At 38.7% G+C, this 18771-nt stretch overlaps 1 protein-coding gene across 2 annotated transcripts; it reads left to right on the top strand.

Moving 5' to 3' along the window:
* The first annotated feature begins 5301 nt into the window (after positions 1 to 5301).
* On the top strand, positions 5302 to 7344 carry LOC110904644 (AAA-ATPase At3g50940). Of its 2 annotated transcripts, none has more exons than XM_022150485.2 (3): positions 5302 to 5442; positions 5536 to 6586; positions 6665 to 7344. In XM_022150485.2, exons 2-3 carry the CDS (start codon positions 5567 to 5569, stop codon positions 7232 to 7234), a joined length of 1590 nt encoding a protein of 529 aa, XP_022006177.1. In that variant the 5' UTR covers positions 5302 to 5442; positions 5536 to 5566; the 3' UTR covers positions 7235 to 7344. The 2 variants fall into 2 exon arrangements, with proteins under 2 accessions (XP_022006177.1, XP_022006176.1); XM_022150484.2 differs by having other exon boundaries at positions 5312 to 5442; positions 5518 to 6586.
* The last annotated feature ends 11427 nt before the right edge of the window (positions 7345 to 18771 follow it).

The following is an 18771-nucleotide window of genomic DNA, read 5'->3' as shown; positions in this document are numbered from 1 at the left end:
ATCTGATCTCGAAGGCGAGAGGCCTTCGCAGGTGGGAAATACTTAGCAAGGAAGGCATCTCTAAGTCCAGCCCAAGTAGTGTAAGTACCTGCTGGCTGCGAATCAAGCCAGGTGGCTGCGCGGCCAGCAAGTGAAAAGGGAAAGACTTGGAGAAAACGGGCATCAAGGTTAACACCTTCGATGCCGAAGGTGCTACACAGACGGGTGAGGCGATTGATATGTGCTGGCGCATCCTCATCATCACGACCATGAAACTGACAAGAGTTGTTAATGGCAGTAATGATGTATGAAGGAATTTGCCAAGACTTATCATTGGCGATTGCGGGAAGGGTGATGGGTGAGTTTGTGGTAAAACCCGCGGTGGAACGCTGGTGGACAGTTTGGTTATCGGCCATTTGGTGAACTGGTGGTGGACTAGGGTGACGGGAGGGTGGTGGGGAATTGTGGGGTGATGACTTCGAGGTGAAGTCGTAGTTCGGTGGTTTAGATTGGAGTGTAGAGTCAGAAGGGGCGGAAGATGAAGTTGAAGACTTTTTTACCTGAAAACTGGGTGTGGAGAAGGAAGACTTGTCAATTGGTGGCTTCACTGGTCCCTGCGAACGCGTGTGGGCCATGAACTGCAAAATCAAGAATAAACCAGTAAGACAACTCCAACAAAAGACTCGAAAAATTCGAAAAAGACACTAAAATTATTTGGACTCCTACGACTCACAAACACACAAAAAGTACGTAACGATATCAGTTGAAATCCAAATTAAGCAGTTAACGCAATTGCCAAGAGTCCCCGGCAACGGCGCCAAAAAACTTGATGTGGAAAAAGTAGTTCAACTAAATAAACTAAAATTACCCTAAATTAAGACTCAAGTAATAAAAATCTAGATTCTTTAACCTGACTAAACTACTCACCGGCAAGTGTACCGGTCGACTCTAGCACAGAAAAGTAAGTCCGGATGTCGAATCCACAAGGACTCTAATGAATTACGTTAACGACTCTATTTAGACTAGACACTGACACGACTAAACAATTGTTGTGTTTTGGGGGGGGGGGGGTTACTAAAATCCTAAAATTGCAATTAAACTGAAATTAAACTAAGACACGAATGAAGACTAGGGTTTTAATTCAGATGAGATTAAGGACTACCTAGACTTGAATCCAGTTTAACTATGAATGGACTTCTAACGGTTTTATTGTTGTATGGAGCCGGGATCGTAAAATACTGAACCTTAAGGTATTTCAATGCTAAGACTTCCCGACCCTTCTCAAGAAGAAACCTAGGAAACCTACAAGGCTGTTATGAATACCGACTGTTAGATTTCCTCTCAGTCCTCTAACGACTCTAAAAGTGCCCTAATACGACTATCTACCTCTCAGCGCGACAATCTAAGGCAATTCTAGGTTCTAACTTGGTTTACTAGACACAAATGCAATTAGGGAACTAACGTCGACTTCTCTCAAAATCTAATTTAGCTATATACTGCACCGCGACCTAATAACTAACTCGAGCCTCTCAGCGACAAGTTAAGCAGAATATTTATTTCTAATTGTATTTTAATTACTGTTTCTAAGGCTATCGGCCGATTTACCCAAAGATCACCCGAACCCGCAAGGATGCAAATAATCAACACAGATCTATTATGTGAAAGACATCCACCAAAATCTATGTGAAACAGTAAACAATCCACAATCAAAAATAAATACGCACACGCACCAAATCAGAAAATCGAGAACACGTTACTTTCAGAAGTCAATCCATAATCAATCAATAAAAACCGTTAAAAGATCCAAACATAAATTAAACCATCATCAAATCTAGGTAGTATCTAAGGTTTAGCCAAGAAACATGATGTTCAAAATAGACAAAACAAGTTCAAAACAAGAATTCATCGAAAAATATCGAAAACACGAAATTAAAGAACGCCGGGAGATAAAACCCGAACAATCTTCACTTTCACGATCCAAGCTTCAACCGATTGGTTCCCGCAAGTTAAAGCACTCCAGAATACTCAAAATCACCTTCAAAATTCGTCCTAGGGTTTCTTGATTCGTAATTAGAGTTGTGTTAAGTTTCTTGGAAATCAATCTTCAAAACCCTAGCTTGAACAACACTTTTCCCGGAGACCAGGCCCTCGCGTGACGCCAAGGAGGTGTCGCGTCACGCGACGCCTCCTTGTTTGATTTTTATTATTTTTTTATTCCAATTCGAGTTCCAGCTTCTCCGACGCGCGTACGAATCCCGGTTTTCTTCCAAACTGCTCGGTTTTACTCGTTTTTCATCACTTTAAGCTACGGGACCTGAAATCAAAGCTTAACGTCAACAGTATCGAAATTCTAACCTAAACTAGACTCTAAACGACTGAAAACTGACCAAAATATACACTATAAACATATGTACTTTGCAGTACATCACTTTCATTTGTATTTTTATTCTTAACAATTAACCTTGTTATATTGGAAGAAAAGGTTAAATTTAAGTTGCTTATTTATTAGAGACACACTAAGTTACACTTTTGTTAGACTGGAATTGCCATTGATAATAAATGGGGTTAATGGTTTTAAACACCCTCAATTATTGTCATTTGGCCGCTGACACTCTCAACTTTGACTTTGGCTTACACCACTCCCAACTTAACACTTGGGTTGCTGTGTCACCCCGTCGTTAAATAAACACTAACTGGGTTAGTTCTTTTTGCTGACGTGGCCAATATTTGCTGATGTGGTATGCTGATGGATCCAAATTTGTTGACGTGGCATGCTGATGGATCCAAAAAAAACTATAAAATGGGACTAACAAGACTCGAACCCGCGTCCGTATAACCAAGAACCCATTAAATACACTGACCACTTGAGCTAACTATGATTTGATGATGTATTGTATTATGTGATATACATATATCGTGAAACGTTATAAGATTTATTATAAATACCCACACACAGATTCAGCAACCCATTTATCATCATCTTCCACAACCAAGACCTAATCAATCTACACATTTGGATCCATCAGCATGCCACATCAGCAAATATTGGATCCATCAGCATGCCACATCAGCAAATATTGGCCACGTCAACAAAAAGAACTAACCCAATTAGTTTTTATTTAACGATGGGTGACACAACAATCCAAGTGTTAAGTTGGGAGTGGTGTGAGCTAAAGTCAAAGTTGAGAGTGTCAACGACCAAATGGCAATAGCTGGAGGTGTTTAAATCCATTAACCCTAATAAATGTGAAAATTAAAAGTGTAATTCGTTACATTGTTACTATGGTATCAAGGGATCACTCTTCCTTTGAGGTGGTTCATGTAGTATGTTGTATAAGGGGACCCGGGTGGAGCATGTTTCCCCCGTGATGGAAATACATCACTCGTGGAACAAAGCAGAACACCACTGCCACCCATCCTTTTCAACGCGTGAAAGTTATAACGCGTGGAAATTATCACGCGTGAAGGTATTGTGAGTGATGGTAGGGCTGGCATATCTTGTATACCTGTACACGATAATACACGATACACGAAATCCCATACACGAACACAACACGATAAGGTTTCGTGTCCAGTTTTCCATACACGAACACGCAATATTTTTTAACAGATATACACGATAATTACTGATGCGGGCCCAAGTGTGGCGGTTTGGGTCATCGTCCAGGCCAAAAAAACACTTATTTCTATTAGTTATTTGCATTTTTATGTTTTTTGAACTATTTTGGGCATTTTGTATTTGGGCTTGTGTTTGGCCCGTTGTCTTTTTTAGGCCCATTTCGAATTTCTGTTCTTATTTGTATGTTGCTCTAGTAATATGAAAAAGAAGACTTGAATTTTGACATAATCAATTTTTTTCACTTCAAATTCCGTGCCTTTTGGGTGGAATCTTGGGGGTTGAGGAAGAACACACGGGTATTCTTTGAATCAACGTGATTGATCTTCGTTTCCGTATCACGCGCTACATCAATTACCTGTTAATACATGTTTACGAATGTTTCAATAATTTACATATCTAGGAACCTGTTTATTGAAACAAAAGTTGTCAAAAGTTCACAACATGCTTAAATAATGCATAAATGCATAATCCGTAACAAGTTTGAAACAAAATCCATAAATGACAAATCACAAAAAGTTTAAATAATTCATAACATCCATTCAAAACAATGTAGAGTTCATTGGAATGGGATTATGAAGGGTTAGGGAAACTAGAAAGATAAGTGATAAAATCAGGTTTTCAAATCCCATAGTCACACTAAATTATATTTTTTATTATATTAAAATTGTTAACATGTATTAATATGTATTAAACAGGTAAACAAGTATTTTACCTGTTTAGACATGAAAATTAACAGGTATTTTCGTGTCTACATGTTTAGTACCTGTTACCTGTTAAGACCATACAAGATACATGTTAACTTCGTGTAGGTTCGTGTCGTGTATTCGTGTACGTGTCTAAAATTGCCGGCCCTAAGTGATGGTATTGTTGGGTGTTGTTGAGTGTTGTGAGTGATGGGTATTGTTGGGTGCTGTGAGTGATAACCATGTGAGTGAGGGAATAATGGTTGATAACATGGCAGAACTTGATTGGATGTTGTGAGTGATGAGTGATCACCACCCCCACCCATAACTGATGAGTCAAATATGCGTGTGCGTATACAATATATTAAATTTAAATACTAAATCGGTGGGTTTGTTCGGGGCTTGTTCACCGAAGAGGGGGAGATGACATGGTGGGGCCAGCCTGTTTTCAACCAATAAAAAACTTTTACTTTTTTTTTAATTAAAAAATAAGTCACCTAATAGGGGACTGCCGCCATCAAATTGAAGTGCGAGGAGAGTTTAAAAGGGGAGTTAACGTGACATAACCTGATTTGATGTGCGTAAGAGAGGGGACTCCCCTCTTTAGGGGAGTGCCCCTTAGAGCATTCACATCCAAGCCATCATATTCTAAGTGTGGTGTTTTTAAAATATAAAAAGTATGAAAAATGGTTGTGAGTGGAGGAGAGAGAAAATGTTACTGTTCATCTGTATATTTGGGGGGACACTGTTCACCCACTATAATTTTTTAATATATATTGAAAGTGGTTGTGAGTGAAGGAGAGAGAAAAATGTAATGATAAAGGTATAAAAATATTATTTAATTGAAAAGGAGAGAGAAAAAGTATTTGTTTTTAGTGGAAATATATTGATATATGAGTTGTTTTTTAGTGGAATGTATGTATAATTTTAGGGGGTTGGATGTGAATGCTCTTACACCCTTAAAACTTAGAAGAACATGTGATATTCACACATATAATGAAACTGCCGTATCAACAAATTTTTATTTATATATTTACTATTGTTGTCTGCAGAAAACAAAAACCCCTCCTTCCTTCTATCATGAAAACCCTGTTTTGTCGCATTCTCGTCCTCCATTAGAACCTTCGTTTCAAATCCGAAGGTTCATATCTTCAACCACAGGTTCTATCACTTTCGTTTCTTCACCCATTGTTTCACGTTCAAAGATTTCATCTTTTTATTCTCTGATCTTTTTAGGTTTGCTCAACTTTGTAGATTCCTTACCAACAACGTCAAAACATTCACAATGCTTTCACCATCAACTAAATCCAGATTCAGCATGGCCAAAACAGTAATCTCCACCGTCGGTTCCGTCGCCGCGGCAGCGGCGGTAGTCCACACATTCTCCCGTCAGTACTTGCCCACCGAATTCCGCCGTGAGGTCGAAAATTACATCCATCTCAGCCTCCGTACTGTCCTCAACAACTTCTCCAGCCAGTTAACCATGGTGTTCTACGAATCCGAAGGGTTTGGCGACAACGAAATCTACACCGCCGCACAACACTACCTCGCCACCCAAATATCCTCCGACATCCGCCGTGTGAAGGTCTCTAAAAACCCTAACGAACAAAAGTTTAACGTAGGAATGGAAACTAACGAGGAGTATACCGATCTTTACAATGGGGTTACCTTCACGTGGTCTTTACTCTCCAAACAGAAGCCAACGGGTTACGAAAACGGCCGGTCTTTACGATCGGAGATCCGCTCGTTAGAACTCACGTTTCACCGGAAACATAAAGATCTCGTGTTGGATTCCTACTTGCCGTTTATAATCAATTGTTCAAAAACCATTATACAGAATGAGAAAACCGTGAAGCTGTTCACAACTGACAGGAGGTGGAGTTATTCAACTATGTTGTGGAAATCGGTGAAACTCGACCACCCGGCGACGTTTGAGACGGTGGCGATGGATCCCAGTGTGAAAGAGATGGTGCTGAAGGATTTGGATAGGTTTGTGGAGAGGAGAGAGTATTATCGGAAAGTCGGGAAGGCGTGGAAAAGAGGGTACTTGTTGTATGGGCCTCCGGGTACTGGGAAGTCTAGCTTGATTGCGGCGATAGCGAATTACTTGAAGTTTGACATATATGACTTGGAGTTGACTAACATTTGTTCGAACTCTGAGCTGCGGAGGTTGTTGGTGGCGACTGCAAACCGTTCGATACTGGTGGTGGAGGATATTGATTGCTCGGTCGAGTTGCATGATCGGGTGCAGGTAGAAACGGAGAAAGACACGGCGAAAGACAAGGCTGCAAAGAAAGAACACAAGGTTATTAAAGAGTGTAAATAATAACTAATTTTTATACATGTAGTTTTTATGAATCTAACAAAAATTGGTTTTGTTAAGGTAACTTTATCAGGGTTTCTTAATTTTATTGACGGGTTATGGTCAAGTTGTGGTGACGAGAGGATCATAATATTCACGACAAATAGGAAGGAGAAACTTGATCCAGCGCTTGTTCGTCCAGGTCGTATGGATGTTCACATCCACATGTCGTACTGCACCCCGAGTGCCTTTAGAACGCTAGCTTCCAACTATCTTGGTGTTACCGAACACAATCTTTTTGAAGACATTGATGAGTTGATCAGCCACGTGGATGTTACCCCTGCTGAAGTGGCAGAACAGCTTCTCAAAGATAACGATCCGGACATTGCTCTTGGTGGCCTCATTGAGTTTTTTGATGTAAAGAGGAAGGAGAATGAGGAGGCCAAGGCAAAGTTAAAAGAAGAAGAAGAAAAATTGGCTGCAATAGAAAGAGAAAAGAAGAAGCTGCAAAAGAAACTGAAAAAACTAAGTGCAAAAACAAGTGAAAAGAAGCAACAAGAGGAACCTGCAACAGAAATTGAAAAGAAGCAGGAAGAGAAAACTGCAACTGAAATTGAGAAGAAGCAACAAGAGGATGGAGTAGACGATTAATTAAGTAGTTAATTAACTAATTAGTTATGAGGCTTCATATATATATTATGCATATATTGAAAATTGACTCTGGTATGACTTTTATTTAAAAGAATGTAGAATTTATCTAAGCTATCACAATTAACACTGCCATCGTCATCATTAAGATGCGAAAACAATTGTGAAACTAACCATAAGTTTAAATAAAACTAGGAGTGTGGATTGTGTCGGGTTGGCGGGTTGACAGGTTGAATTATTCAACTCTAACCCGATCCATATATTTATTCTTGTCGTGTCGAACCCATTTAAACCCGGGTCGTGTTTCGTATCGACCCGTTTATTGCTCATTTTGCGAATATGAGTAAAAGCTAGTGACTTGATATAAACAATCAGTTACATTGACTCAAATGAAACTTTTTATAATTGTGTGGTTTAATTAATTGCTTTTGTTTTTTATCTCGCATTCCCAAATTCACACTTGGGTTTATATAATAAACAGTTGAATATCATGACAAATTGGTTAACTAGAGTAGTAGACTGATCTGAAACTATAAACTGGGACACATGCTTATGGATGAGCTACAAATACAGGTTACAAGATATAATGAGTATAACGGAGCTTCTAAACTGCACCGGTTCGTAATTAGTTGCAACCTTTGGATATAATTCAAGAAACTTTTTCTTCCTGGCTTCTGCAAAACAAAAAGAGTCAAAGTTTGACTCTTCCTGGCTTCCAAGTTCCCTGTTTCCACCGCTCATCAATGGATCTGACACTCGAGGTTTCTGTCGCATCATCATTCTCGACTCCCTTGTTACGGTTTTGTTCTTGAGGTGTGACTAGACCGTTTTGCCCTTCGTTATTCAGAGCTACGAATGTCGAGTCCTGTTGGGTGCCTAAAGAGCATGTGGTTCCGAGCTGAGATGGTTCTTAAAAAAAAAAGGGTAGTTGCACGGTACCCCTGACCGCGGAAGGGATCTCCCTTCCCAGTTCACCACCCGACAAGGATCCCTGGCGGCAAATACCCATAGCCATCAAAGAGGGGTAAGAAACATGTTTCAAACCCGAGACCTCGAGTGTCCTCGGTCCGGCTTTAAAGCGGGTGTCGGTGGCCACCAAAGTGGCACTAATGGGAATTGAACTTGGGTCTCCATTGGAGAACCCAAGTCACTCCACCACTAGGCCACTTGTGGTGGTGGCTAAGTGAGGAGAACTGCAAGCTATGTACATTTCAGCATTGATGCAAACAGGAGCCACATCTGCTGTTTGTCAATTTATCTTAAATAAAGAAACTATTAAACAACAAAGATAGAAGAAAGTCTGTTCACCTTGTCACGGCCTGGAGCAATGGTTAATAATAGTGTTCCTATATCAGTGTCTACTCTTTCTATCTTTCTGTTGAAAATCATCTACATTCATAGAGTTGATCAATTTCATCTTAAACACAACAAATTCAAAAGTTAATAGTTAGAGGAAAAATTATAAAAACAAAATATGTAACTTTAAATATTAACACTTTTCATCTAAAACTATATTACAACCCGCCGCAATGCGGTGGGGGCGCCGTGCCTAATAGCACCAATGCCACACCACCGCCAGCGACAACCAATACTAAAGTTACGATGTTTCAATGCGAAGAAATTAGACTGCAACGTAAAATATAGAAAATAACAATTAAGTCGATTTAGGACCCGCCCGTTGTAACGAACTTGTCAAACGAGAAAAAAATAGATGATGTAAAAACATTGAACCGCACACACACGTTGAGCCATGTTAACTCGCAAAATCTAGTATGAAGCGTAAAACGAAATGTAAAAACGTCGAACCACACACGCATGTTACGCCGTGTTAACTAGCAAAGTTTAAAACAAAAAAATCTGCGAAATGTGAAAAGTATGGGGACCAAAAGTTGAAACTAAAAAAGTTGTGAGGTTAAATTGCAAAATATGAAAACTTTTGGGTTAAAAGTAAAAAGTCAAATAGATTTGGGTGAAAAGTATAATATCAATTTCTTTTTGAGAAGCTCCCAAACCAACTTAGTACAACAGCTATATGCATAAGTACATTGCTAATTTATACTTTTATAGTTTGTTAAATCTTAATATAAACATTATTCCATACATTAATAAGCAACTTATATGTGCATTATAACTTGTACTTTGTGTTTAAGGAATGTTTCAAAAAAAACTTGATGTTTCACTTTTAACCCAAACATTTTATAATTTACATTTTAACCCCTTTACATTTTTTTTTACTTTAAACCCAAAGTTTTCCATCTTTTATGATTTAACACTAACACTTTATTATTTACAACTTTCGTACCCTATACTTTTTATCTTTCGCAAATTTTTCGTTTTACGTTTCGTTCTAAGTTTTGCGAGTTAACATGTCGTAGCGTGCATGTGAGGTTCAACGTTTTTGCTCTATTTTTTCATATTTGACAGACCCGTCGCAACGCATCCATTTTTGCCCTTTTGAAAAGTTCGCCGCAACGGGCGGGTCGTAGATCGACTAAGTTATTATTTTCTACGTTTTGTGTTTCTGGTTAATTTCTTCGTATTAAGACACTGTAACGGGTGTGTGTGGTTAACGATTTTAGTCAGCTTTTCGTTCAGTGTATTTTTTACCATTTTATCTATTTTATTTTTACGATGTTGAGAGTCGATGTGATTGTGGCATTGGTGCTACTTGGCACGGTTTTACGAACGTTTTTAACCTATTAAATATTTTACTAATTTTTTGTTTCGGTTTACACCTATACTTCATTTACTTAAAAACTATTTTTTACGTGCATATTTTATGTACGGGTATGTGTAAATATGATTTTTTCAAATATAATACGTTTTCGTTTATAGAAACCATTTTTACGTGCATATTTCTATGTACATTTTCGTATAAATTCAAATTGTTCTACGTTTCGACGTAAACTTTTTTGGAAAATGATTCAGGTCAAACATAATATGTTTTCGTGTTTATTTTATGTACATTTCCTAAAGTTTGTTTCTAACCGAGTGAAGTCAAATTATGGTTTCTTTTTCTCCCCTTTTTCTCGAAAGCTCTAATTAATCCCTTTCGATTATATGTGCATATTTTCCTTCATACCCGTTACGTTTTCTTTATATAAGTTGGGTCACATATAATACGTTATGATTATTCGATATGAATTCCATTTACTTTACGTTTGATCCAATCACAATGCTTATACAAGTTACACTGAGTTCAACTGGATACGTCGAAATGTGTGTTCTCATATGGTTAACGCATAATATAACGTTTGGACTAACCCATTCAATGTCTACGATGTACCCGCGCCGCAACGCGGGCGGGTCTTAACCCTAGTTTTTAAAAACTTTTAAATGGGTTGAAAGGTTAACCCATTTTTTCAACAATCCTGTTCGGGTTAACCAATATATTAAACAGGTTGTGTTCGAGTTGACCTATTTAGTAAAGCGGGTCGCATTAGCTACCCAAAACCTGAAATTTTTCAGGTTGTGTTTCGAGTTCTGTTAGAAATTGCCACCCATACATAAAACCATGCTCCCATGTTAACTTATCCATCAAAAGCAAGCATCGACCATTTACAGTTCTCTTTTTACAATACATAACGGGCAATTTGGGAAATGTTTAGAAAGGTTTCTCACTTGTAACGACGACTCATTTTCATTATTAGAACCAAACATTTTCTTTTCATAATTAAAACATTTCTCAACAACATTAGAAGCAAATTTAGAGGGAACGGGGTGCTCACCGATTTCCCATCGGTGACACCTCTTGCCGATGAGTGAATGCACCGCCAACATATCGGTGACCAAAAGAGAGGCAACAAACCGGTGGCGGCTCACCGAAGAGAGGGGGAGGAGAGAGGGAGAGGGGACCAATCAATGCTTTTCTTTTTTTTTTTTTTTTTTTAAAAAAAAAAACCAATTCACCTAATAGGGGAGTGCCGCCATCAATTTAGGGTGTTAGGGGAGTTTAAGAGGGGAGTTGACGTGGCACACGAGGATTGGTTTGGCGTAAGAGAGGGGACTCACCTATTAGGTGAGCACCCCTTACACCCTAATGAAGACTCATTATTAGTCTATGTCCTGAAAGTTTGCTGGCTCATGCGTTTTAACATGTTGCGGTACATTCTAATCAAACAAAAAGCCAATTTTTGAAGGGCATATTAGACATTTGACCTTCAAACAATTGCATTAAACTATGTCCTTGTGAGAAGTTGTAATTTAGTTTGTACCTGAATAACAAATGTAACACATTGGTCTTGTGCTATATAGTACGAACCGAGTTCATGATTTCATTTCGAACACACCACTTTATGAACCAATATCTTAATCTACTTAACTATTTGAATACACCGTAGCTCATCGCAAAACATTTAACAAAGAGAAGGCAAACACAATAATTAATAATGAGTAAATTGTTCGAATAGTGCTTGTCCAAAATTTCACCTTTGGTTATCATCTTTCTAAAATTACATGTTTTTCCCTATTGTATTCTCACTTGTTTATTTAGATAGTCCCACGACTAGATAAACATTGTTTTTTTTTTTTCCGGTTAAATACAGTTGAAATGACTAAACTATCATTACTACTAGAAAATTATACTTAAGACATTAAAAAAATATAATTTTTAGTATTTAAGAATTCAAAAGGACCCAACTTTTTTTTTTTAAATCTAAACCTAAATGATGCGGGCCACATAGTAAAATACAATACTACCTAACACATAGGTGTGTTCAAGATCGGATTATCCGGTTTTCGGATATCCGAAAACCAGATATCCGAAAATTTCGAATAGTGAATATTGATATCCGAATCCGCATTCGAAATTGAAATTTCGGATATCCGAAATTTCGGATACGGATTCAGATATCCAAACGGATATCCGAATTTCTAAAAAAAATAAAAAAAATGTTTTGTGCATAGATTAAAACTAAACTTATATTCAATTTTCCAAATTTCCAACATTGAAAACTAAAAAAATTCATAAATCCACACCTGAATCCGATTATTTGCTATATTTTACTATATTTCAAACTAAATATAATGCTCATATACTATATATATTTATAAAAAATAGTTTTCGGATATCGGATAATCTGATTATCCGAAATTTTTGAAATTAACATCCGAATAATAAACCGAAAATTCGGATTATCCAGTTTTCGGATATCCAAAATTTTGGATATTTCGGATACGGATTTTTGGATATTTCGGATTCGGTTTCGAATACGGATTTTTTTTAACACCCCTATTATTTTTGACCGAACCGATTTTGGTACCTCCAACATCTCTTTACCAGAAGGAAAATGCCGCGAGGATCCACACGAACGCGTGTTGAAGAGAGACAGTACCGCTCATTCTGTCGAATACGACGTTGTTTTAAATACCATATGTCCTCTCATGGTGCTGACAGACGTTTGGTGTTCGTCAGGCGCATTAATGCCTGATGAAAGCCTTGTTCAGACTAGCGGGTTTAATGATCGCGAACGCGTTGTAAGGGTGTTCGATAAGTCCTGTTGCAAATGTGATTGGAAAGAGATACTATCCGGGTTGGTTAACCAGAGGTGGTATGCTACTAATCATGTGTTGCCCGACGGTCACCAGATTGTGATTGGCGGCCGTCGGCAGTTTAACTACGAGTTTTATCCGAAAACGATGTCTTCGGATAAAGCTTATAATTTGGCGTTTTTAGCGCAGACTAATGATCCGGTTATTGAGAATAACTTATACCCTTTTGGGTTTCTTAACACGGATGGGAATTTGTTTACTTCCGCGAATAACCGCGCGATTTTGTTTGATTATTCACGAAACCAAGTTTGAAAACTAAACTTATATTCGATTTTCCAAATTTCCAACATTGAAAACAAAAATCATTCATAAATCCACATCTGTATCCGATTATTTGCTATTTTTCACTATATTTCAAACTAAATATAATGCTCATATACTATATATATATATTTATAAAAATAATTATTTTTCGGATAATCGGATTTTCCGAAATTTTTGAAATTAATATCCGAATCCGAAAATTCGGATTATCCGGTTTTCGGATATTCGACTTTTCGGATATCAAAAATTTCGGATACGGATTTTTGGATATTTCAGATTTGGTTTCAGATACGAATTTTTTTGAACACCCCTACTAACCTGATGAAACAATGGTTAACCGGGCAGGGTTAACACACTGGTCTCGTCAAGAAGGGTTAATCCTTTCCTCTCGAGGATCGCTGGCTGGATCACCGGTGGTTGATCTCCTGCACAAGGAAACAAGCCGTGACTCGTAACAAGGAGGATGAGGTGGGGGGTGCTCCTTGTTACCACTCTCCGGCGTGAGAATCAGTAGTTTGCTTGGGAAGCAAAGTAAGATAGTAGTAGTAGTGAGAGAGTTGTGAGAAGATACCTCAAACCTGGTTTGGGGTTGGTATTTATAGCCGAGGAGTGAAGGAGGATGATGATGGATGGACTGACGACGTGCTGCCCCTTTTCAGGTGTGTCAGGCTCGTCGGTTATGGAGGTTACGCCACGTCAGTCCATTGCTTACGTAGCCCTGACAGGTAGCTGCCATTGGTGCCACTTGCACTGTGGTGTCAGTACCACTTGCTTGAGTGCATAGGATGCGGTGTAAGGCCCATCGCTACGTGCGGTAACATCTGAAGTTACCGCGTCTCCTACTTGTGATCAAGGAATACGCGAGATGCGGTGCTAGCCGCATCGTCGTCTTGCCTGCATCCCTTGTCGTGACGAAAATGTCCGTATGGTGCGGTGTCAGCCGTACCGCTACGTTCATCTTCTTCTATGCCTAAGGTAAGGCTTTCCTGTATTGATAGAAGTGTTCACTGGACGCGGTGCGATGCCGCATCGCTGTGAATACTTCCGTTTTCGTACACCAGATGTGATGCTATGTCGCATCACTCTACCGTTCTCATGTTCCATGTAAGTCCTTCTTTGTTACTAGATAGATTGGATTCAACCCTTGTGTCGACGCGTTCCCGCATGGGCACAAGTAGGTTGTTAGCTAGTGGGGGTTTTGATAAGGGTAATGGTCACTCGCGGTCGATGCTGACGCGAGATCTGGGACCATACCCCTTCATAACCCAACCCACCCCCCCCCACCTCTCCATCGTCTTTTCCTATCCCCAATCTGTTGTTCTAGTGACAACTTCAGCTACTTAAAAAATGACATCAACAAAAAGGAGTTTGTTCAGAGCCCAATGACTCTGAAGGAGGCGATGGGTGGAGTCCACCATGTTAACATAGTTTTAATATATATTTTATCTATTTTTATCTTTTTATAATAAATAATAAACATTTTATCTAAATATGTTGAAAACTTGAAACCCTATTTTTTTTTAAACTAGCTAAAATTTGGTCATTTAAGACATTTTCTGGGATAATTATGGCTAAGTAATTCTGAATAATTATGTCTAGAGTTAATTACGTTTTTTGTCCCTGTGGTTTGTCAAAAATCACTATTTTAGTCCATTAGTTTAAAAATTACGATTTCAGTCCATGTGGTTTCACTTTCGTAACTATTACAATCCACCTCCGTTAACCTCATCCATTTATTCTGTTAAATATATGTGAAAAGACCATAATGCCCTTGTCACTAATATATAAAATTCTAAAGATAATAAACAATTGGTGGGTCCCACTTCATAAAGTTACAAGACTTCATCCTTCTCCAGTCATCTTTTTCGTCCCCGGTCATCTTCTCCGGCGAGCTCTTCTCTGGTCATCTTCTTCGTCTCCGGCGAGCTCTTCATTTCCACCAAAATTTTCTCCGGTTTGGTATGTGTTTGGCGGGTTGGTAGCTCCAGCCTCCAGTGGGCCCCATGCACCGCGAACCTTACAATTAGAAAAAGCTCTTTCTGCTCACTCGGGCAGTGTTGTAAAAGTCGGATTACTCGGCCGAGTACTCGGCGAGTACTCGGTCCTCGGACCCTCTCCGAGGCGACTTCCTCCTAGGCGGTCTCAATTAGTCGGCCTCGGGATTACTCGGGAGTACTCGGTGCGTAGTCGGCCTAGTCGGCGCCTAGTCGGACGTAGTCGGCCTAGTCGGTCTAGGCGGTCAACGTGGTTTGTTGACTTTTAATCGGTCAAACTCGGTCAAAATCGGCATACTCGGCCTTGTACTCGGACTACTCGGCCTTGTACTCAGACTAGTTGGACTAGTATTCAGAATATTTGAACTTTAAACATGTTCCATTTTAAATTATACTCAGTTGACATGAATAATGCTTATTTTAATACACAAATAATATATAACAATTAATTCTCTTTATATTTACCATGTCCGCGTACTCCCCGAGTACTCTCCGAGTACTCCGATTACTCCCAACTCCCTAGTCGGCCGACTAGGGACCGCCTAGCGACTTTTACAACACTGCACTCGGGTACAATCACGTGTCTTCATATTTGTCAGCCGTACATGGTCATTATTAGCGGTTCAGATGACTGCACTGTCATGTTATGGGATCTTAGCTCATTGGGTTTCATCAGGAAACTTCCTGGGTTCGCGTCTCCGGTTTCGGCTATTTATATGAACGAATAAACGGGTTAAATCGTGATAGCTACTGGGATTCTGCCAGCGGTTTGGAGCATAAATGGTGACTATTTATTGGTTGTCAACACTTCACAACCTCCGTCCGATTTCATCGTGTCAGTTACCACTTGTACCTTTTCTGATTCACTGATTGGTTGGAAACCAACCGGTATGTCTTTGGTCATCAGAGCGGTGCGGTTAAGGTTTGGCAAATGGTTCATAACTCTGGCGAAAGTGTCACTGGAGACGAAGATGATGACCGGGAACAAAGTGAAACCGAAAGAAAAATTTGAATTTTTTTCCGGAAATGAAAAGTTCACCAGAGACCAGTGTTGTAAAAGTCGCTAGGCGGTTCCTAGTCGGCCGACTGGGGAGTTGGGAGTAATCGGAGTACTCGGAGAGTACTCGGGGAGTACGCGGACATGGTAAATATAAATAAAATTAATTGTTATATATTATTTATGTGTTAAAATAAGCATAATTCATGTCAACTGTGTATAATTTAAAATGAAACATGTTTAAAGTTCAAATATTCTGAATACAAGTCCGACTAGTCTGAGTACAAGGCCGAGTAGTCCGAGTACAAGGCCGAGTAGTCCGAGTACAAGGCCGAGTAGGCCGATTTTGACCGAGTTTGACCGATTAAAAGTCAACCAACCACGTTGACCGCCTAGACCGACTAGGCCGACTAGGCTCCGACTAGGCCGACTAGGCTCCGACTAGGCCGACTAGGACCGAGTACTCCCGAGGCCGACTAGTTGAGACCGCCTAGGAGGAAGTCGCCAAGGTGGAGGTCCGAGGACCGAGTACTCGCCGAGTACTCGGCCGAGGAATCCGACTTTTGCAACACTGCCAGAGACGAAGAAGATGACTGGAAAAACATAGGGTGTGAGAAGGATGAAGTCTTGTAACTTTTTTTTGGGTAAAGGGTTACCCCGGTGATTCTATATATCAACAAAACAATACAAAGCAAGTAGTATGGCGCATCCATACTAGTTCAAACATGGGACATACCCCATGAAAGTACATCAAAAAACACCAAAAAAGACAACTAGACTAACATCTAGACAAAAATAACCCCATTAAGCCAAATCACTCATCGGTCAAGAGTGTTCCATGAATGAAGTCTTGTAACTTTGTCAAGTGGGACCCACCAATTGTTTATTATTTTGAGAATTTTATATATTATTTTTTTATTGACGTGGGCATTATGGTCTTTTCACATGTATTTAACAGCACAAATGGATGAGGTTTACGGAGGTGGATTGTAATAGTTACGAAAGTGAAACCACAGGGACTGAAATCACAATTTTTAAATTAATGGACTGAAATAGTAATTTTTGACAAACCACAAGTACGAAAAACGTAATTAACTCTTATGTCTAAGTTAGTTAAACTTGATTCATCGTTTGGTGGTTGTAATAGACTTCTTGTGTTTTGATTTTTTATTTGATGGTTGTATTTAACTATTTATATCAAGTGTTTAAAGTTTATAATGTCTTATTTTATTTTCAAGTTAAACTTTCGTTTGTGTTCGAGACCAGTGTTCACGAACTGTTCGTGAACAATTGAATTTCCTTAACGAAAGAACACGAACATAAACTTATGTTTGGTATGCATTTGTGAACAATTCACGAACATATTAGTTTCCTTGATGTACTAACACGAACATGACCTTGTTCGTGTCCGTTCGGTTCGATTACATCCTTACCTCTAGGCCAAGGTCAATACAGTACCCGACTTGAACCACAACCTAAGAACGGGCCTTCTCTTTTCAAGCTACAACCTACTACAAGCCCATCAGTACAAGCCTCCTCTCCTTTCAGCTATAAGCCCATCAGCAACGAGCCCATTCAGCCATTTCAATAAGCCCATATACAAACAACAAAAAATGTACTAAGAACTTATAAAAAATAATAAAAGAAGTTATGTTTAATTACATTTTTTCAGCAATACTTATGCATTTGTATGGGTACTTGATACATATATCCACTTCAGTGATTTAAAATAACACAAAACAAGTATATGTTGACAAACTGGCTTACTCACACATATAGTTATTTTTTTCAATTAAGGGGCTGTTTGACAACATCTGAATGGTTAAGTGCGGGACCAGTAAGAAGTCTGAACCATTAAATGCTGAACCAGTAAGAGGTCTGAACCATTAGGAGCCTGTATAATTCTTAACTATTCAGAGGCAAATGTCTGACCAATTCAGATTAGAGGTCTTAACCATTCAGACTCTGTATAAATCTTAACCATTCAGAGGCAAATGTCTGAACCATTCAGACATCTGCTTGTAAAACAAACAGTCTGAACCATTAAGTGCTGAACCAGTAAAAGGTTTGAACCATTAAAAGCCTTATTAAGAGGTAAACAAACAGCCCCTAAAACTTGACAAAATATGTAGGCAACAAATCCACATTATAGCTTGTCTCAAAAGCTATACAAGTGTAACAATTTTTTTATATAGCTTAAAAGTTAAAACGCAAACTTATTACGAAACTAGAACTCCATACCCAAGCATCCAATTTTTTAAACCTGGATCATTGTAATAAGGTCAACCCAAATGGTTCATCTGAGTGGTTTTTACTTTTTAGTTTTGATTTCGGATATTTGCTTTGTTTACATAATTAGTAACAATAAATGCGTACCCTAAAAATATTGAAGATCAAGGAATAAAACGATTATATTTATTTTCCAAAATTGTGTCCAGGTTGTTAGTTAGGTTAATATTTATTTTCCAAAATTGTGTCCTGGTTGTTAGTTAGGTTATTATATTTATATTCCTTGTTTTGACTTAAAAAAACCTACCCATTGCTATTTTCTTAAAACCTTGACCTAAAATCCACACACGAGATCAACAAGATAGGTAATGAAACATCTTTTACTTAACTTCTTTTACTCGTTCTTTTGGTTCGATAATTATTTTATGTTCATGTGATTTTGACTGTTAATTTCTTACACAACTAATCGCTTTATGTTTACTACTTTACTTTCTAGTCTATGCGTT

Source organism: Helianthus annuus, chromosome 14 (assembly GCF_002127325.2).
Source record: "Helianthus annuus cultivar XRQ/B chromosome 14, HanXRQr2.0-SUNRISE, whole genome shotgun sequence".
NCBI classification, from domain to species: domain Eukaryota; kingdom Viridiplantae; phylum Streptophyta; class Magnoliopsida; order Asterales; family Asteraceae; genus Helianthus; species Helianthus annuus.
This window is presented reverse-complemented; position numbering and strand designations above follow the sequence as displayed.